This window comes from Rissa tridactyla, chromosome 2 (assembly GCF_028500815.1).
Source record: "Rissa tridactyla isolate bRisTri1 chromosome 2, bRisTri1.patW.cur.20221130, whole genome shotgun sequence".
NCBI classification, from domain to species: Eukaryota; Metazoa; Chordata; class Aves; order Charadriiformes; family Laridae; genus Rissa; species Rissa tridactyla.
Genome location: NC_071467.1, coordinates 90,014,139 through 90,036,385, shown reverse-complemented (window position 1 = coordinate 90,036,385; position 22,247 = coordinate 90,014,139). Strand labels below are relative to the sequence as shown.

Below are 22,247 nucleotides of genomic sequence, written 5' to 3'. Positions count from 1 at the left end.
ATTTTGGGTTGAAATTAGCCTTCTATTTACAAGAAAACCATTAAGTTTCTCATGAAAGCTACTATGTTTCTAACACAGAGTTAACTAATTGCTGAAGCGTTACAGCCAGGCCAATCCTCCACAAGAGGAGGAGTAATTTTTTAGGAAAGTTCCTGCAGACCAGTGGTCACTTGGCTCCAAGGGCAGAGGACAACCAGTAAAACCATATCACTTTACCTTTGTAATTCACTAAGCGCTCTACTTGTGGATGGGCTGGGGTTTAGCCTCAGGAAGTTCTGCTTTAAATTGAGATGAGTGAGGTCTTGGCTATAAAACAGGTTGGCAGGCAGGTGCTCCAGGCTGCAGCATGAAAGATCCACTGAGCTTATGCGCTGTGATGCAACCTGGAAGTCAAAAGGTACACCAATATGTTAATACTGTAATAAACCAAAAACATTTCCTTCACCCCTACTAGCACAAGATAAACTGCTTTTAAGCACAGCAGAAGTCAGTATTGGCATATATAGCTGATCTAACACGGTTTACATCATTGCTGCAAGTAATGCATGATCTCTTGCTTTGCCTCAGTGGTACAACCAAGTCCACAGATAGCTAGCAGGGGGAAAAGTGCAAAGGTTTGTCAAACTAGTAAGTGAAATGGATTCATTTTCATCACTGAAGTGATGTGATACCCTATGACCAGAAAAAAAAGGGTAAGAGATTTGACATAAACAGCAGCAAAACCACAGCACTCTTCAAGAAGGAAATCTTAAAGGCTCAGGAGCAGGCTGTCCCCAAGCGTCGCAAGTCTAAAGGGCGGGAAAAATGGCCAGCCTGGATGAATAAGGAACTTCGCATGGGACTTAGGAATAAAAGGAGGGTTTACCACCTTTGGAAGAAGGGACAGGCAACTCAGGAGAAGTACAGAGATCTTGTTAGGTTATACAGAGAGAAAATTAGGAAGGCAAAAGCCCAGCTGGAGCTCAACTTGGCCACTAATATAAAGGACAACAAAAAAAAGTTTTTATAAATAAATCAACAAAAAAAGAGACAGGGAAAATCTCCATCCCTTACTGGATGCGGGGGGGAAAGTTGCAACCAAGGACAAGGAGAAGGCTGAGATACTTAATGCCTTCTTTGCCTCCATCTTCAATAGTCAGACCAGCTATCCCCAGGGTGCTCAGCCTCCTGAGCTGGAAGATAAGGATGGAGGGCAGAACAACCCACCCATAATCCAGGAGGAAGTAGTCAGTGATCTGCTTCTGCACCTAGACGCACATAAGTCTACGGGGCCGGATGGGATTCACCCAAGAGTACTCAGGGAGCTGGCGGGAGAGCTCACCAAGCCTCTCTCCATCATTTATCAACAATCCTGGTCAACAGGGCAGGTACCAGATGACTGGAGGGTGGCTAATGTGATGCCCATCTACAAGAAGGGTCGGAAGGAGGATCTGGGGAACTACAGGCCTGTCAGCCTGACCTCAGTACCAGGGAAGATCATGGAGAGGATCATCTTGAGTGAGCTCTCACGGCAAGTGCAGGGCGGCCAAGGTATCAGGGCCAGCCAGCATGGGTTCAGGAAAGGGAGGTCCTGCTCAACCAACCTGATCTCTTTCTATGACCATGTGTCCCGCCTTCTGGATGCAGGGAAGGCTGTGGACATTGTCTGTCTGGACTTTGGTAAGGCCTTTGACACCGTCCCCCACAGCATTCTCCTGGAGAAGCTGGCGAATCATGGCATAGACAAGTGTACTCTTTGCTGGGTAAAAAACGGGCTGTATGGCCATGCCCAGAGAGTTGCGATTAATGGGGTGAAGTCTTCTTGGCAGCCCGTCACCAGTGGTGTCCCCCAGGGCTCAGTTTTGGGCCCAGTTTTGTTTAATATCTTTATCAATGATCTGGATGAGGGGATTGAGTGCACCCTCAGTAAGTTTGCAGATGACACCAAACTAGGTGGGAGTGTTGATCTGCTTGAGGGCAGGAAGGCTCTACAGAGGGACCGGGACAGGCTGGACCAATGGGCCAAGGCCAGCTGTATGAGGTTTAATAAGGCCAAGTGCCGGGTCCTGCATTTCAGTCACAACAACCCCACGCAGCGCTACAGGCTTGGGGAAGAGTGGCTGGAAAGCTGCCCGGCAGAAAAGGACCTGGGGGTGCTGGTGGACGGCCAGCTTAACATGAGCCAGCAGTGTGCCCAGGTGGCCAAGAAGGCCAACAGCATTCTGGCTTGTATCAGGAATAGCGTGGCCAGCAGGAGCAGGGAAGTGATGGTGCCTCTGTACTCAGCACTGGTGAGGGCTCACCTCGAGTACTGTGTTCAGTTCTGGGCTCCTCTGTACAGGAGGGACATTGAAGTGCTGGAGCGTGTCCAGAGGAGAGCTACCAGGCTGGTGAGGGGTCTGGAGACCAAGTCATGTGAGGAGAGGCTGAGGGAGCTGGGCATGTTTGGCTTGGAGAAGAGGAGGCTGAGGGGAGACCTCATTGCCCTCTACAACTACCTGAAAGGAGGTTGTAGAGAGGTGGGTGTTGGCCTCTTCTCCCAAGTAAATAATGACAGGACCAGAGGAAATGGTCTGAAGTTGGGGCAGGGGAGGTTTAGATTAGATATTAGGAAGAATTACTTTACTGAAAGAGTGGTCAGGCACTGGAACAGGCTGCCCAGGGAGGTGGTTGAGTCACCATCCCTAGAGGTATTTATGAAACATGTAGATTTGGCACTTCAGGGCCTGCTCTAGTGACAGAGACTGTAGGGGGGATTTTTTTGTGTGTATGGTTGGACTCAATGATCTCAAAGGTCCTTTCCAACCATGAAAAAAAAAAAAAAAAAAAGAAAAAGTCTTCTATACCGCTGCACGACTGGTCAGTATACCCAAGTGAGTGGAGGTGAGGGGATAACAGTCACCCCCCTGCCTCGGTTTCAAGGGTCAAAAGCAGGTATTAAATGGCAGAAGAAAGAGTTTTCCCATTTATATCTTAATGGAGAAAAAACATCACAGCAGCAGCAGCAAAGCACCAAGCAATCATCTCTTTTCAATGAATTAGAAAACTGTCCAAGAATCATAAAAATGTGACAAAAACAAAACTGAGATCTGGGGTTTTAACATTGTTTTCTAGAAAGAGGAAGGTAAAACAAACACAGCCTTAGAGGCTAAAGAAATCACACCACCTAGCACTACATATAGCTAGCATCATTCCACTACAGGCAACAAATTCAAGTAACAGCAACTTTGCCCCATACCACATCTCTAGCATACAGTTGCGTGAACAGCATCCTGCTGCTTTACTTATTTATTAGCCATTATTTGGCTACAAAAACACAAAACCAGCACGGCAGTCTAGAAGTCTTATATTTTCTGTCCAACGCTATTAAATGTATCTTTTCATTACATAGAGTCGTGGAGCTAGCTACATGACAAAGCACCACCACACAGTAGGACAAGGCAGTGTGCATTGTGGGCAGGAAGGAGGGGTCAAACGCTAGAAGAATGAGATGCGTATTTGGAGCAGGCATGGCTTAGATCAAAGGAGGAGAAGCCAAGAATTTCACCACCATTTTAGACTTCTGGGACTGCACAAACATTGCTCAAATGGTTACATGTTCTGTTACTGCAAGAGAAGCAATCATTTCATTCTGTTATTGGCACTTTTACTGGCCTCACATGCTAGGATTCTGGAGGTACAAACACCACATCTAAGGGACAAAAGGAAAACCCCAACAACTCATAATCAATGCCCAGTAACAGTCGCTAAAAGCTTCCGAACATCAATGAAGGAGACACCACCCAGACTTCTGGGCAGACATACAGCTCTTACCATAAAGTACCCTGAACTTTGAGACATCAGGTTTTGCTGGTGTAAGTGAAGTAGCTTGCCACTGAAAAGAAGGCCAAGGAGTTTTTTCTTCCTTTTTTCCTCCCCAATGCAAGCCACACAGGCCTCAGGATAATGGTCTCTATTATAAACACACAGCCATAAGCTTTGAGAGGAACAGACGGTGCAGTGTTTTTCTCTGATGTGACTGTTAATAATCCAGTCCTCCCACATCCATCAAAACGCTTAAATTTTTGTTACTCAATTAGCTCAGTCCTTTTGTTACTGTAGCTACTATTTTTCTTCCCCTCGTAGTATTGGACAAAAATTATTCATAGGCTATTCTGAGCAGTTATTTCTGAAAGCTAGGTATTCAGTCTGTTTATGGTGCTAGAACCTGCCCAGTACAGTACAGTTCTCATCACACTGAAAACAGAAGAGATGAAAAAGCGCTGACACCTATTAAATTAAAAGGGAGAATGTATAATTTCAGGTGTGATGCTTACATACACTGTTACTCCAACTACTTGTTTGGAATGTGATATGAAAAATAAGCAACACAGCAGTGCTTAGCAAGGCACGTTACTCTAAAAATATCTGAAGTACCAGAACTGGTAACTCTGAGTGTGAACCATGATAAAGCAGACAAACAAATCCAAATTCTGCTAATCTCAAAAAAGCGTGCAAATTCTTTCTTAAAATCATCAAGCCCTGTGAAAAAACATCTAGTTAAAAGCAATTTTGTTTTTACAAGTTGTATGTTCTGGTTATTTTTTGTTTGCTGTTTGGTTTTTTTGGTGTTTTTTTTTGTTTTTTTGTTGTTTTTTTTTAAAGGAATCACTTTGTTATACGAAGAATTTAGTTAAGATTTTCACGCAATTAACATATACTGAACGATGCCTCTACCAGAGAGATAACTGTAAAAGTTAAAACTACATTTTAAAAGGTGTTAAGTCTGGAATCAACTGTAATTTTATCAGTCTTTTTCGTTAGCAAAACAGTACTCTAAGAATTAACTTCTGAATTGTTACAAGGAATACTCATATAAACAAACAGTTTTTCTCACAGGCATGGATAAAGACTTTTCTATTTGCATTGATCAATACTGTTCTGTAACAAATTCCTAGAGAACAGAGGAACAAGATGAAAAACAAAGAAGAGTGACAAAGGAGAACAATCTCTCAACAATACTTTCTTTGGTTCACCAGAAACTTTCATCAGTTGTTTTGAAGTTGAGTACTGAAATTATGAAATGATATTGTTCCCAAATCAAACACTAAAGCAATATTTTAGTCTTGCAATCGTGTTCAATTAGCTGAAATGCAGTAAGACTGCACGTGTGTGTTTGCTGTTGTTTATTAAGAGCAAAGCATTTTTCTAAGAGATGACACCGTTTTTAATAACACACTGGGTTTTCTTGACTCACTGTGGGGAATCACTGCAGAGATAAGCTGATAAAGGGTAAGAAAACGCTGACTGGAATATCCCTCACAGTCAAATAAAAAGCATTCAGAGGAAGGGTCATTATCTGCAGAAAGTAGGGTTTCCACTGGAAGTAAAAAAAACAAACAAACAAAAAACCAAACCCAAGACATTCTGCTGTAAATAAATACCCCAACAAGTTATCTAGGTTGGGTTCAACAGACCCATGCTCCAACAAAAACAGTGAAGAGAATCAGTGTGGTAGCAATGCTAGAGGGAAAGGCTTTCTAGATACATGTGGAAACTGCATCGAGCGCTCATTATGGCTTCTTTGGTGTTTTCTTTTGGAAAACTTAAAAGTGTAACTGTTTTATATGCTTCACATACATATATAAAAATAAAAACACAAGCAGCACAGTTTATGATTCCCCAGGCAGAAGAAGCTGTTGCCTTGACCAAACCCTTTGCAATGTCTTCTCATCGTACCCTAAACTGCATACATCCTTAACGCTTGTTTTCACATGAAACCCCTATTTCCAGTACTAGTAACATGGGGGATGCGGCTGGGGCAATGACCTTCTTGAAAGATGGTGTATGATACCCTGTCTTTGCCAGCAATGCAACAGTTTAACTGCATGGTAGCTCAAACACATAACAAAATCTTGTACCTTTTTGAAGTCCACTTTTCAGTTCGGATTTTTAATCGTCACAAATATAAAGAAGCAAGATGAAACATGCAGCTTTCTCCATTCCCTGGATATGATTTTTAAACACTTTGTGGACAATCATTGTATTGCAATGTCTCCCATTGTAATACTAGAGAAGCAGTAATGGGGTAAGGCCAAATTCAACTTTGTCTGTCAAAGAGCAAAGTCCAACGGAAGACTTTTTTTCCAGTTCCTGTTGCAACCTCAGTTATGCAGCCCTGGCCTACAGTGTTTTAAGTTCTGTGGGTTTTTTTCCAGCCTCCATGTGAGTACGGCATACTGAAGTGCAGTTTCAAAGAAGTGGCATACAACTATAGCACATGTACTACAAAGAGCCCTGGATCTACACACTGCAAACACCAAAAAGCTGTCATTGTGCTTTTAATTTTCCCCCAGAACAATAAAATGTAGCTTTATTCTGTGAATACCACCACAAATAATACTGCCGCAGAGCTCTCTCACTCCCTCGGGCAGTACAACTTCTGCTACTCCCCACCTAAGAGCTGCACACATGACAAAAAACTATGAGTCTCCCCAATATGAAAACTTGCTTTTAAACATGTGTTAGTTGTGCCCCAATAGTACTTACAAGTATAAACAGCAATTCACAAAAGCCAGCAGTACCTTGAATAAGAAAGGTTTCGCCACGGTGTTTCAATTTTAATTTTTTATTATTGTTTTTAAAAAGGAAGCAGTATTTCAAGACTGGTGAAAGTATGACATGGGTTCACTGTAAATCTTTAGCAGCTGGCAATAAAAAAAAACAGAAAAACACTTGTATCAACCAATATTCTTGCCTCTTCTTGCTACAGAGGGCTAAAAAACACTTTGCTTTGTCCATCAGTATAATGCCGCCTCTGTCATCCAGCTACGCAACAAGACTGATCACCGTCTTTGTTTTAAAGCCTTGGCTACACTACAAAAATGATCTGTTGCTGACAATGGATGTCAGCAATGGACACAGCTGAACCCAGCTGTATGGACAAACACGCACGTTGTTTACACAAGGACATCTTTTGGTGTGACCTGTGGTGTGAATTTAAACCAATGTAATTATGTCTTTTTCCTGTTTACCCTCATCCCATTCCCTATAGCTCTATTCAGATAAGAAATTACTATTTAGGACTTCAACAGAAGACAATTAAAATAACTAAACAGCCCACATTGTACAGGCAGCCAAATCCCCAGTCTGTTTAAACTGAGTTGACAATGTTAAATTACACCTGCTGTAGACATGCTAATGCAAAGGCAGCATAATTTTTCTCCCTTAGGATTTGCTTTTAAACAGTTTGATAATCATCACATCCCACCAATGCCTGCATAAGGCTTAACTAGCCAGCTTGAAATACCTAAACTAACTGCTTAGAGCAAACAGGTTCTCCTCACCTCAGAACTAACCTCACTTCAAATCCTAATCCTCCTTTCTATTCGAACATCAAAGCCCCGCTCGGCAGAGGCCTCCCTCTGTGGAGCTGAACTCCACAGCCAGGAAATACATCGGTGTCCTCAGCCACAGCCAAGAGCTGAGGAAATGCTCAGACTGGTAAACAAGCAAACGCCAAAAACCTTAATGAAAGAGGTGAAAAAAGAAATAAAAAGGTTTTCTTTTTCTTTAAAGCCACATATTTTCATTTTTAAATGACAGCTTTTAAAATGGGTGCAGTCCAAATGGTGAAAAGGTAATGGCTTTTCTGGCCTCTCCTTTTGTTTTCTTTCAAAAGTTAAATTAGATCCACCCTAACTCAAGCTAAGGGCCTTGCAAAGAAAAGAAAAACTCAGCAGAGGCTTGAAAGCACATCACTGTTTCACAAACCGAACAGGCAATGCCATAGGTAAGAGCTGTAATTGGCTACTAAGACGAAGGGCAGGAGCCTGGTACAAACACCTTATGCCAGCAAGACTCGGGGCCACAAAGATTATTTGACTTGTCCTGTCTCACCTCCTCTTAGCTCTGAACAAAGATTTATAGAGCATGCAGAAATAGCTCACCTCTACCTTTGGCCCTTGTGCAAAGCTGTAAGAACTTTGCTGAAAACAGCAGTAGCAAATGTGTCTGGGGAGGGGGAAATGTGGAGGTAATAATGCAGAAGTTGCGCTCCTTTACCCTTAATGATAGGAATAATTTCATAGATGCGAAAGTCAGTGCCCCAGGTTTAGCATCAAGCTCTTGAAAGCGAGATCTTGTCCAAAAAAAAGGTGACATTCGTCACAAGTCATTTGGAAATGTTTGGTATTATCTGAAGTCACTACCAGAATATGAGTATTTTTGCTGCTCCAGGGAACAAATGTGCTTTTCTTCTAGAGATCAGGTACTGGTATCAATACTACACAGGGAGTGACATCAACACTGTTACCTTGGTGGTAGTCACGCTGGGATGTTCACACTGGTAAGATCCCTGCAAGGACAAGGCTTAAGATGCAACCTGCAGCTAAGGGCCAGTAATTAGCTGTAGCATTAAGCTACTTATAATTCAGACATGTGAATCTCCATTTGGTGGAGCAAGGAACATTAATATCCTTAAAACAGCTTGACTGAAAACAATTAATCTGTAAATATTGCAAAACAGGTGATAGTCTCACAAAAATTGAGAAATATCCGTTTTTCTTCTTAGAACTTGTGTTAGACTTCATTTTTTACCAAGACAGGCTGCTGTACTGCCAGCAAGAAGACTTTGCAATGAGCAGCCCTCCAGCAAAGACTTTCTTTCAGCATTTACTATAGATTTCAGACTGTTGCCAGTGAGACTTCCAGTAGATGTTCACTTGTCTGACTCTCCCCAGTCCCACATGGAGAGGGTTATGTGGCTTTGTTTATTTGTTTTAAATAAGAGGTTATGCTAGGTCCTCAGTTTCTGACCTAGGTCTCCTAACACACCTGCATCATATGGATTAATTCTACAGTAAGATGAACTCTTTTCGTGACATTATTTCACAGTAAGTCAGAAAGGCCTTCTGACCCAAGCGTTTTATAATACAAACAATCATTAATATAGCTGTAGTTCCTGGGGCCTAAAACTGGTCTCCAGCTCTGATTCTGATTCCCTCTTCTCTCTGGAGACCTTCCTCCTCCACTGACTACCAAAGAAGCCTACGGAGACCAAACGTCCCTAAAGTTAGTTTTTGCTAATAATTCCTCTCGTTTTTTCCTCCCTGCTAGACTTTGCTTGTAGAGGCTCTCAGCGTTACAGCCATTCAGTTTCAAGACTGACGCAGTTACCACCTTACATGTACTGAAGTACCCTGCAATGTATCAGTCCCTGCAACCCCCTCCAGTCTCATGGGATCTGCTCACCAGACACGTAGCTCTCCTCAGCTTCATTAAGAGCAAAGTTACATTCCCTTGCTCACTCCCACCCCTCTACCCCCAGAGATTACTGAACACACTTTGGGATCCTCCTGGATTGAACACACCTTAAAAGGTAACATCTGCAACACCTCACCGAGCTTCTAGCTGTAAGCCATAGCAATGCCTTTCTGTGTTTATGCAAGAGCTGCACAAATTCAGCTTCAATAATATCAGAATCTGATTTAGAGGCTTCAAAAGACATTACTTGAAAGCTATTCCAGATGTGTGGGCGATACGTAGTTTTCCATTCTCACTCTTGGCTGCAATACTTCAATAACTACTCTATTATTAACTGAAGGCAGCAAGTCCAAAACAAGGACCACAGACTCTCTGAATTTTAGCAAGGAAAATGAAGAAATTATAATAGTGAAGCTACAGTTTTTCTCTAGAATAGAAATCAAGATAAAAGCTTGAAGTCATGCCAATTACACTATTTTAGAATCAGCTGAACTATTTTGACATGGAAAACTAACCACCTGAGCCAAGCCACCAAGTTTCCCTCCCGAACCATTAAGAGAGAGACTACACTGAAACACACTCAGAAATTCATTTCCAAAACATCAATTAACCTCTAACAAAAGGCACAAAAGAATAGGTTTTGCAAGGAAAGAGGAGGAAGAACACTTTCAAGTGTTAACATCAAAAGAAAAACAAAACTGTCTTCAAGTTTGCTTTGCCCGGTCTTCTGCTTTCAGACTTGAGATGACAAGAAGCCACCCATAGCAAGAATAACCAGATACGACTGCAGAGCAAAGGTCCCAAATATTGAAGATTTCACACACACACACAAAAGGAAGTCAAGTTCCGCAATGAAACCAGAGGTTTGTTTATGTTTGAATGCTTGTAATCACCACCAAAAGGAAGCTGCAGGTTTATTTTTAGAGATCTATTTTTAGAGAAAGCATTATCTCAATATTGTCATTTTAGGTTATTAGAGGAAAACATGGTTTCCTTGTACTAAACTTAGAGTCATCACATTTCCTGCAAGCAAGGATCAAGTTCAAAAAAAGCCCCACTGAAAATGTGAAAATCTTTAAGGAGTCTCTTTTCTTCACTAGATGTTGAATCAACAGTTGCAAACAAGCTTATGGCGCTTCTTAGTCTTACAAACGTGAAAAAAACCTGGATGGCTGTTATCCTCAAAGAAAATAAGCTTGTTGCAGAGCCTTGGATTTGGTTAAAGGCTATTTTCAAAAGATGCCACTGATGTTGGCATTATACTAAACTCACCTTTATGTCTTACTAGTATAGAGACCCATTTTCAAGCCTCCAAGAGCTACTAGCATAAGAAACAAACCAACTACTGCATGGTGACCCTCTCAGCAACCAGTACATCCCTGACCTCCAATCTGTCCCCAACGCATACAAACACAGTAGTCTAAAATCATTATGGTACATTCAAACACATGGACTAAGACTACGAAGTTATAAGAAAATGTCAGAAACTCCTAACTACAACACAAATAGTGTTTGTTGCACACAACAATTCTCTGTATAATTACCAAAGGTAATAACCAATAACCAAAGGTAAAAGCAAAAATACTCATCTAGAAATTCAGATCTCATAGAACTAAGGTAAAGTTCTCTATAGTCCAGAAGCAGGATATCCACTGCTTAGGAGACTAAGCAGATACCTGGAGAGGAGATATGGCATCCAGTGACTCTAAAGTATGAACTGGCAGCACTGTAACAAGTAACATCTCAAATAACTTAAACTACTTTATCCTTGCATATGATTTTTCCCTGCACTTGCCATTGGCATTGCTCTGTGGTCAAGGCCTTGGAAAAAAGGTATTCTGACATGGTTCTGACCAGTAAACATTAGAAAAGCCGTCCTTAATGCCTCCAGAGAAAACTGAGGTTTGGCAATAAAAATCCCTGCAATGATAAACTCTGTAAAGATGTTACAGCTCATTATAGTACCTAGAAACACATACGGAACAGGTCAATCGGCTAGTGGGCAAGCCAAGGCAAATATAATGTAGGGCTAATTCAACCATGAGACTAGCGGCTTCAAGCCTTCTTTAAAGGCTGAAGGCTGTATTTTGTATTAAATAACTCTACGAAGTCCGTGTTCCACACTGAAGTTGGAATCTGCACTTTAATCTTTCTCCTGGTTGACCATGCCTGATATGAGAAAGTCAGATGTTAGCATCTGACAGTATCTGAAATAAAGATGAAGCTCTAGGCAGGAGTGGATATGGCTTATTACCCGTCACTTTAATTAAGGAGCAGAATCTTCTGGGCTGAAGGAAAAGGCAGTCCTGTGGCTGGTTATCTTTTAGTAGCTCAAAGGTTGAAGCTCAGAGGATGAAGCACAGCTGAAAAGCAGGTACATCTCTAGCAGTAATGATCAGTTGTTGCTCACTTCATTTCCTCAGCACTATTCCTGTAAAACGCTTGCACAAGCTGATCATCTTGGTCTCCTATTTTGAATATATTTGCAGAACTGTAATCAAGGTCAGTAATTCATTTTTAAATCCTATAGTTTATTTCTGTAAATATAGTCTGTAACACCAAGCTTGTATGCAATCAGAACTCAGACCTTTTTTCCTCAGCAGAAAGAAAAATCCTATTACCAGCGTCATAGATCAGCTCTGTCCTTTTCACATGGTTCAGACTCAGACTTCACAACATCGTCTCCAAACACAATCCTCAAACTTATATTGAAAAAATAGCTAGAAGACTGAGGCAGTTGGTCAGAACTAGGTAACTTTAGAGAGAAAAAGCTAAAAAGTTAATTTTGCACTGCTGCTTCAAGTAGGTCTCCATACAAGTTGAGGAAAGATGGAGGCTACTGCTGTAGAGTCTCCTGCATTCAAATCTGTTGTTATTTTCTGCTAGTTTCACGGTGCAAATAAATGTACAAAGAGAGCATTCTGCACTGACGTGAAAGGAATAAGACCAATATGGCAGCACGCCCTTCTCCCTTCAATTTGCTATCCTTGCTATTTTTAGCACTTTTTAAACATAATGTACACTGATACCATAATTTAGTCTCTCCTTTTTCACAGCAGCCTAGGGTCGTCTGGAACACCACACGCATTTCCACTGCAGACTTGAAGACAAAGGTGACTAGAACAGGGAACAGAAAAAACAAAGGCACACAGGAGAAAACTCTTGAGTTTGATAGTTTTCAAATCAACAATCTGTTTTTAGATATTCTTCATATTTTAAACAGGAGGGCTCTTTTGTGTATAGGTGCAAATCCACCCTGGCACCTATAAGCCCCACACAACAGCTTATTTCCCACTAAACACACTGTCACCACAGCCGTACAACCCAGCCTGGGAAGCAGTCGCTGGTGTGCACACACACATGGCTGTGTGCCTCTACATCTCTACCTATCCACATGTATAGTGAGGCCATGCACAGGCAGCTTATGTGGGGTAGTCATGCATTATTTATAGCCCTTGTCTCTCATCGCCTCCCTTCCTCTACCTGCCCGGCTGAACTGAGCACTAAAGCAGGAAATAATTGTCGCATGAAGCTGTCGACACAGTTCCTGCTCTTCTGAAGTCGAAAGGGGAGAAGTTCTGCAGGGTCAGATAACCTGCCTCAGCATGCCCAGTGATGCACGCTATTTCCAAGATAAAATTCTGTAATATGTTCCTGCTTAAGCTCTGCAATACTAAATTTCTGAGGCAGACAATGACATCCCATTTTACTTCTATGCCTTGGAACGTGGAGGACTGATAGCCCTTTTTACTCCAGCCAAACCATCCATGTCACAAGTTGCGTAGCAGTCACTTACACAGCAATTTCACATGTTGAAAAGCATTAAACTAAGTTTAGTTGGTAGAAGTTTCAAACAGAGCTCACCACCACACCCCAAATATAAGCCTCACGACAGCAAGTTCCACCACTCAGTAATACCTTATACATAAAACTTCTCTCTCTAGCTACATTAAGGGTGCAGCTTTTTAGCTTTTGGAAGTGGCAAACAAGGAAAGCCCTCATCATGTCCTCTTCTCTGTTAACTGCACATTTTTCACCCATGCTTCTGCATCTGACATTCAAGTAGTAAACAGTGGCAGATCAGAATCACTCTGCAAGTAATTGTGTGGGTTCCAGAACCATCACGCCAACTTTATGCAGACAAAATTCTTTAAAGCCATGAAGATGTCCCTTTCTTCCTCCTCCGCTCCCCCTCCCAGTTGCATAAGGTTATTTTTCAACAATTGGCAACAGAATGAACTTATTAGATCACAAAGGACCAAATTTGTTGTTCTTGTTTTCCTTTTGAGCTTCCTTAATTAGGACTCCAGTATTCGGAAAGTAAAAGGAAAGAAATGCACTGTGGTACAGAACTATCAATATTAACGAACAAGCCACACATCTAGCTTTTAAAAATATTCTGTTTGAGGCTAAATCAGCATATCTAAAAGTGACCTATTTGGAGTAAGTATGTCACCAAGTTCGATATTTAGGTCGGTATTTGTGCAATAATTCCAGTCCGTCCTGAAATCAGGAGTTCTGTTCATGTCAGGACACACACATACAGGAAAACCAATCCTAACACCTATTCACAAATCCCTTCCAAAAATTTACTGGGGCAGAGCACGAGAGCTGTCTTGGCTAAAATAGATTTCACTGTTAAGAATGAATCAGATTATACAGGAGCAATGCTAATTTTTAATTTAATTGAGCCCAAGTCCCTGCAAACATGAATTCAAAACTTCTGTAGCATACATGTATTTATCGCAGGAGTGATGCATTAGGATTTGTCTCATTCTGGAACATCACTAAAAAGTCAACACTGCCAATATTCTGTGGGGAGAAAGACTGCAGAGCAAGCATTTTTTCCAAAGTCTCCTTTCAAGATTAAGCTTGTTCTTTAAAAGTTAAAACAACGTCATCTTCTAGTTCTTTTGAAGTATACAGAAGACAGACATGAATTTTTTTTTCATAGTTAAAAACTGAATTGAGCAATTTTAATGAAATATTTTACCAGGGATCTCCTTCTGCATTAAAATTCATAATTGCAGCACTCATTACACTTGTATCAGAAGCCTCAGTTTTCAGCAGCACATATCAGGAGCCCAAAGGACTGAAGAAAAACTACCACTGAACGTAAGTTAACAGGAAAGCCAGTTTCAAAACATTTATATTTAAAATACAGTCTTAAATATTATTCATAATAATTCCCAAAAGCGCAAGTACTATATACACCACCACAATTAAAGAAGAATCTGTAAGCATCATGTGACCTAGCCCGTAACAAGCAACTAGTAGCTCAATGTTAGAGCACTGTAATATCTCCCTTCCTAAATCTGCTTGCCTTTAAACATACAATGCTTTACAGTATTTTCTTGGTTAGCAAGAATATTTCAACTTCTTTGAACTTGAGTAGCTCTCAAACACCTGAGGCAGAGTACCTTATATAAATGTTGGGGTTTTTTCCTGCGTGAGAATGCTAGCTTTTCCTGAACTACAGAGCTGAAGATGAAACTTTCTAATTTATTCGTACATGTAAATCAGGGACAATGCACCTTACAATTAAGCACTTGGACATGAACAGCATCAGCTGGAGGAAATTTGAGTTACTTTTGCAGCATTACTACTTTCTCTTTTTCTGTTCTTCAGAAATAGCGTTACTGCACAGTACTTCCCACACAACTGCCTTGCATACAATCATGCTTGTTTCTGTTTTTCAGTCTAAGGACAGAAAACCCAAACATTAAAAAAGCAACTTGAAGTGGCAAAGTACTGTTTCAAAATCCATGAATTCAGAATGCTGAGTCTCAGGTTTTGTGGCTGGAGGTTAGAGAGTTGGGGAAAAATGAAGCATCATTTTTCCCCTCAAAGCATGTTTTGCCAGCAAAAAGAATAGCATAGTGAGTTTCTTCAGTTTGCACAGACTGAAAACACACTTCAAACTATGTATTTTCTTTCTACTGTTACATAAGAAAAATGGGAGGATATCATGAGTGCATGGGGATATGTTCTCATGCTGGCGATCGTCCCAATGCTGTTAGTCATTTGGGTGAACGAGAGAGAAAGAGAGAAGCGCAGCATGGCACAGAACAAGCTTATGCTGCCAGTAATTCAGAGGGGCTTTCTGGCCATTTATCTCCACTTCTGAAGTTCATTGTTTTCCACTGTTTTTCTCACTCATTAGATTTGCCTTTCATTTATCTGATGTCAAAGCCTCTGGAGATGCAAAGGACACTGCTCTCCCAGCGAGAGCCACAAAGCGGCAAAAACTCAAAAACCTGACAGACCATGCCGCACCATCTCATGAAACATGTCTTGGGGATTTTTACCTTGAGGCTTAACAGACCTGAGCAGCGATGCCAGAACAGCATCTTTAAAGAGAATTTTAAAACTTACTAGAAAAAAACCTAAAGGACATTTTAAATGATGCATGTGTTGAGAGGTGCAATAGTTACTGCTCAAAGAAAGTTTGACATAATAATCAAACCTCTTGAAAAGAAACAAACCACAACGCAGGCTGTACCACTGGCAATTGGCTGGATAATACATTATTGCAATCTAAAAAGACAGATGTAGTGTGCCATAAATATCTCTAAGAAGTATTACATAAAACTAAGTTGCTTTAACATAGTTAAAGAGCATGAGAACAGACAGCCCTATCAAGAATAAAACTATTGGACAGTTTAGGCCCAAGTAGAAAACCAAAGAAAGAGTGATGACAGCACAGCAAAAGAACTTGCGTGTTAAAAATAAAAAAATCAGTGGTTCAAGATACATAAATTACTTTAGAGAGGATTTATCAAAAAACTGGCAGGGATTAAGAGATAAAATAGGTAATTGCAAAAACAACCTTTCAACAACATGAAGTGGAACTGAAGAGTAAAACAAAATAATGCAGGACCTAAATTCCTGCAATAAATTATGCTCTAAGAAGAGTATAAAATATGGTTTACGACAGCTTTAATTAGTAATTTGTCTTTACTGACATGAAATGATTGCTTATTAAAAAAAAAAAACAAAAATCAAATAGTCATAAAACTAGAGAGATTCAGCAACATTTCCAAGCAAGAAAAAAATTTCTTCATTCTAGCAATTTAATTTTTAGGCTCTGTGTAAGGAACGAATTAAAAGAATCCCACACTATTTTAGGTTTTATTAATGCTGAAACAAAGCTTTTTAAACTGAAATTTTGTCAGTAATATACATCACCCTTTTTGTTCTAATCATCTCACTCCATCCATCCAGCTGGATCAAGATGAGAAAAGAAAGTGCAGCACAGCACTTTGTTTACACAACCACAGTAGAAAGAAGTTCAGAATAAATGCAGAAAAATTCATCTCCCTATTGCCTATTACCAAGAGCTCTCAAATTTTTGTGCAACACTAACAGCAGCAGCTGCCAATGAATGCCAATGAACCCAGAAGAGGGACTATATCACTGCATGGAGAAGACAGAACTGGGGGAAATGCTATGAACAACCCATTCAGGCAGGAATTAGTGCTATTCTCACCTTTGATGCTTGTCGAAGCCATCGCAAATATTCAGTGAAGTTATCAAAACAAATGTAGTAGGTCTGGCTTTGAGGTCCAGAGGAGCTAAATGCTAAACAGTGCTGGTGCTTTTTCACTTCTTCCACCTGCAGTAGAGACACAAAACTGTTAGTGAACAAGAATCAAAAGCTTCTTTGCAGAACTCCCCAGGGCAAAGTCAAAACGTGACCAAGAGGAGCCCTTCAAGTAGAGTTGGGCTAACACTCTTAGGCACTCAAGCTAGATCTTGGCTGTCAAATATTCATGAAATCTACACAAGCAAGGCGTAAGAACAGAAGGATGAAGGAACCAAAGGAGAAAGCCACCAAGAACGTCAACATTTTAAGACAGACTGAGCACCATAAAAGGATTCCCACTGAAGTACATTTAAGGCTATCTCTATACAACCTAAAGAAGCACAATTTATACTCCCAGTTATTAAAAACAGGCTTAACAAAATGCTTCTCTTACAGCCCAATTAAATTCTTTGGCATTTCTCAACTTGCTAAAAAACACCCAGAATACATCATTCTGCTACCATACACGAGAAGTCCCACACAACTTATGGTCTCAATGCCTCAGCACCGCATTCTGGAAAGCCTTTGGAAACCAGGAAGTGCAGAGTATTTATGGAGTTCAGGAAGAATATTTTTTGAGCAATAATTTAAAAAACACTTAATTCTATGCCAAGCATCCACCTCCCAAGCTTTGTCAGCAGAAGCCCTCAGTACATTTTTCTCAGCTTGACTCTCCTTTTCTTTTAAAATTTGTTGTCAATTTACTGCTTAACACAGTCTGCATTTTTTACATTACACAAGGCACTTCTGTACAAAAACAACTTAGAAATTCCATGTTAAGCAATTAAAAAAAAGGTACATAATCTCTTTCCTTTTTGAATTTAAAAAAATAAAAATCTTTTCATCTCAAAGAGAAGGCCGATGGGGACCTGCATCCTGTCCTCTCCAGCATGCTGCAGCCACAAATACAATTCACTGTCCGAGTTCACCCACTGCTACTAAAAGAGGAAAGTGTCTGTACTTCAGTACCTCCAGGGAAGTGTTGAATAATCATGTGAAGAATCATGAGATAGGAAAAAGAGTTACTAGGAAAAAGGACTACTACTCTTAGTGTGGAATTACTTTCCACATTGCTAGTATAGAGTATAAATGAATCAACTTTAGTCTGCATATATAACATTGTGAAGCTCTTAAGAATCAAACATTTCAGTATGCAAAGTAAAAGAGCATTACTTCAGGTGCAAATCATCCTCAAGCTAATGATTCTTTTCCCACTATCTTGGCTAATCAAGCCAACAGTAGCATTCTGAAACACTATTTAGGCCAAAACAGCAACGTTGTAATCTTACTGTCTTCATAAAGCTTCACAGAATCACAGCATGGTTGAGGTGGGAAGGGATCTCTGAAGGTCATCTGGTCCAACCCTCCTGCTCAAGCAGGGCCACCTACAGCTGTTTGACCAGGACTGTGTCCAAACAGCTTTTGGGTATCTCCAAGGAGGGAGACTCCACAACCTCTCTGGGCAACCTGTGCCAGTGCTCAGCCACCCTCACAGTGAAAAAAAAATTCCCTTGTCTTCAGACCAGACCTCCTGTGTTTCAGATGTAATCTATCAGAAGGAATTCCAGTTTCATATTTTCACAATAAAAAATGTTTGTTGCTATTAGCTTATGTTAGACCACTACTCATGCAATGCTGAGCACTCAAAAAAACTCCAATGTTGAAAATAAGCCCATGCTGCTATTGGTTAATTTTCAGATCTTAGAGTAACCCAGCATGGATAAATAATGGATGAAGAGGCATGGTACAGATCATACACAATACAGGTGCATATATCCTTTGACTGTGTACTATTGCACATGTAAAACATTTAACACTGCACACAAGAAAAGTGTGTTTTCCTTGCTTTTCTTTAGCATTTTAATCCAAATGCTGTAAATTGTTAAATATTAATCTGACCATAATCAAAAGACAATTATATTCTTTGATAACTCCATTTACAGAAACAAACTTTTGGGGGGCTAGGAATCATCACAATTGAACGCAGTATTCTCTGCATAAAGAGACAAGGGTTAAGCAAGCAAATACATAAAATAAAGTATCTTACTTTTCCACCAATTAAAGGGAGGACATGCATCTTTCCATTCTGGCTTTCTTTTACTGATGAGACAATTAGGCATGTTCCACAAAGGATAGCTTGGCGTCTTGTCCATCTGTTGACTGGCAAATGTATTTTCCCTTTTCGAACATTGTACATTCCTGAGAGCTGAATCCGTTCGGAGCTGCCAATGCTGTGGGGCTTTCCTGAAATAGAAACAAAAGCATCCACTTAATCACAGAAAACCTTTACCTCTCTCACTCAAGTCATCCTGAGACTATAAACAAGTTTTCACGCTACAGACCGCAGCATGACAAATAAAACACAGCTTCAAAACCACGCAAGCAGGTAATTTAGTATCAGCTTCAGTACAGGCTTCTTTCATAGGTAGAAGCATAAGACAGGCTGGTATCATGGAGAGCAGATGACAGTCTTGCAGTATATAACCTGCAACAGTCACAGAAGTACCAGTTAATGGTACCAGTCTTCTCTATGGCACATGGAAACCAAATGTTCACATTGACTGTTTGCTAACTGCAGAAGTGGGTGAAGTACCGCGTGCTGACCCGCACCTTTGCGCTTCCATGTCTCTTCTGGGCATCCTTAAGGTCATGGTTTGAATAGCTTCAACAGCTTCCCAATGAATATAGTTCCTACTCCCACCAGCCCACCCTGTTCAGTCCAAAGCCCACAGCCGAGGTGGTGCATTCAGCCACAATGTAAACACATGCAACCTAGATGAAACTCCTCGAAGACCCTGCTTCAGTCTGAGTAGAGCTTTGAAAAAGTGAAGTTCTTCTGTCTGTGTTGCAATGAATTCACTATTTATAATAATGCAGATTATTAGCAAGACTACCAATTAGACCAAACCTGTTAAATAACTTCAAATGGCTCAGATTCTACTAATCTAATCTATTAATAAGATTCTACTCTCATTAGAAACCATCATTAACAATGGCAACACAAAGACAAGCATCTCTTGTCTACACTCTTCCAGGACCACATTTTTTAAGAAATAAATGGGAAGAAGCACAATTTGCTCATTCTAATCTGAAGCATTTATCCACATCAAGTTACCCTACAAACCTTAAATATCTCAGCCCAGACTTGAGTCATCCAAATATACTAAGTCTTCTGCAAACAGAGACAAGAGGTAATCATGCTCAAGTTGAAATTTCTGCAAGAATACCAGTGTTGGTCCCAGTACTTTCCCCATCATGATAAAGGATGAAGGAATTTTCCCACACTCATCTTTACCAAAATTCTCAAAAATCAAGAAATTAATATCTAGTTAGAAATACAGAGAAGCAGAGAGCTGATCCTGTCTTCTAATCCTGGTATTTCAGGCCAGTGACAATTAAACTGCGGCAGTGACAAGCGCTACACACTAATACTCCGACTTGCTATTACTCCTGCTTGTATGATAGCTCATTTGTCTCAATGAGTCTGCTCTTGCCTTCAAATTATCTATGGGAAGATAGAAGACACCTACCACATGGCCTGCCCACTGCCATTCTCTCACCCCCACCTATCCTGTGCCAATTCTTGCCCTTATCTTTAAAAGCAGCCTTCTTGAATCTTCCTGCCAGTTTAATGAGCCAAGACTTGGCACAGTTACCCTCAAGCCTTGCTCTGCTCTAATAAACACTAGCATTTAGGCTACTGATGTCTGCCAGTTTGGATCTGCAGGAAGATCACTGTTGCTTGAAGCTAAAAGACTGAAACTTTAATGCCCACAGGGTACCGGCATCTAATACAAAAATAGGTGCCCCAAGAAAGCAGGAATTTCACTGCCACGCAAATTCAAATCCAGCAGCAGAAGCTGTGGATAAACACTTTACCCAACAGAATAAAGGGGAACAGGGGACATCCATTCTACACAAAGCTACAGAAAGACTGACAGGGAATAAAAGTGAGTAAAATAGAACTCAGCCTTAAACAAACACAAAAGCTGAATCAAAACTTTATACTTGGAATACAAAAAATGTGGTTGCTAAAGTAAGTGATAATTTACCTAGCTTGTGCAGAATGATGGACTCTCTACCGCAAAGCATTGATTAAAGTATTAACTGCACACAGAAACAATACAATCTCTGTAATGGAGTAAAAAGTGTCTGGAAGTATTTATCATATGCTTGTACAAGTGATATTTTTCAGGGGTGTGGGCAGTTTCATCTCAAAAATGACGTTTTACAGTCATCTTCCAGGCCCTGATTCTGGCTGTATGCTACCTTCACTGGAAAAGCACAACCCGCTGCTGACTGAATCCCTTAGGATTGCAAAGCACAACCTCAATCCCTTGGGAAGCCAAGTTCATTTAGCGACATGCATTTTAATATAGCTGAATGCAACTTTACTCATACAGGAACAAAGGACATAATTCACACTTAATATGGGCAGACTTGTGCCCTGGAAAACATCAAATCCCAGTTCTTTGGGATTACAGTGGATAACAAAGAGGACAAGCTCCTGCTATTGCACTGCAGCCAAGAGGCTTGTCAGGAAACACAACAGCATTCAGCAGCAATAGAAAAGTAACATTACCCTGCCTAGGCTAGTGCGAAAACAACTACCACACTGGGTGCCCACACTTCACAAAGGATGCTGAAAAATTAGACTTCAGAAAAGTTACAGGAGACAAAATAAATAAACAAATAAATCAGAAGCCTGAGAAACCCTCTTCCTAAGACCAGACTCTCTCGGACTAGCTACATGAAGTTAGGCACAGCTGGACCTGTAAAACTAGCCCAGAAGTCTCTAAAAGGCAGTTCTTCAAATTTCATATAAATTCACAGACGTTGTAAGTCACAAGTCACAGTAACAATTAGTATCATCAGTAAATGTTTACTAGAAAAGCCAGAACAGAGATATCACTAGAAGTATTCATGCTAGGTATGATCTGTACTTTCTCTCAAATTTCAAATTTGATGGGAAAATTACCAGGGTAAGAAACTTTAGTTATTCCTACATATATAAAAAAGTTAAAAACCAGCCCCTTACAAATTCTAAGGATTTAAGGTGATTTTTCCCAGCAAGTACTACCCCCTCCTAATGTGAAAGCTGGAAGGTTCCTGATGAGAACATACAGAAATAAAATACCGGGCCTATGTCATTAAAGCCAATGGTTTCTCTCTCCTTATTCTTGTCTACTTCACTACACAACCATCTGGTTGGACCAGATGATCTTTCGAGGTCCCTTCCAACTTGGGCTCTTCCACGATTTTATAACTTGCAAAACCCATATTTAATATTGGATCACATGTTGTTGCCTGAGACTCAATCTGCTCACGTATCATTCAGTTTTCTTCCTGCTAAATGGTTGTAATCATTGAGATTTGATAGCATCACAGTGTTCTATTATCATGCAAGCAAAAAAAAAAAATTAAGTCAAAAGCTGCTGGC

General features: G+C 40.5%; 1 protein-coding gene across 1 annotated transcript in view; it reads right to left on the bottom strand.

Annotated features, from left to right (window-relative positions):
- Positions 1–22,247, bottom strand: part of PHLPP1 (PH domain and leucine rich repeat protein phosphatase 1) — a 145,075-nt gene that overhangs the window by 47,410 nt on the left and 75,418 nt on the right. Inside the window, 3 exon segments of the mRNA XM_054190572.1 lie at positions 217–383; positions 16,712–16,837; positions 18,855–19,051. Coding sequence (XP_054046547.1) covers positions 217–383; positions 16,712–16,837; positions 18,855–19,051 — 490 coding nt within the window.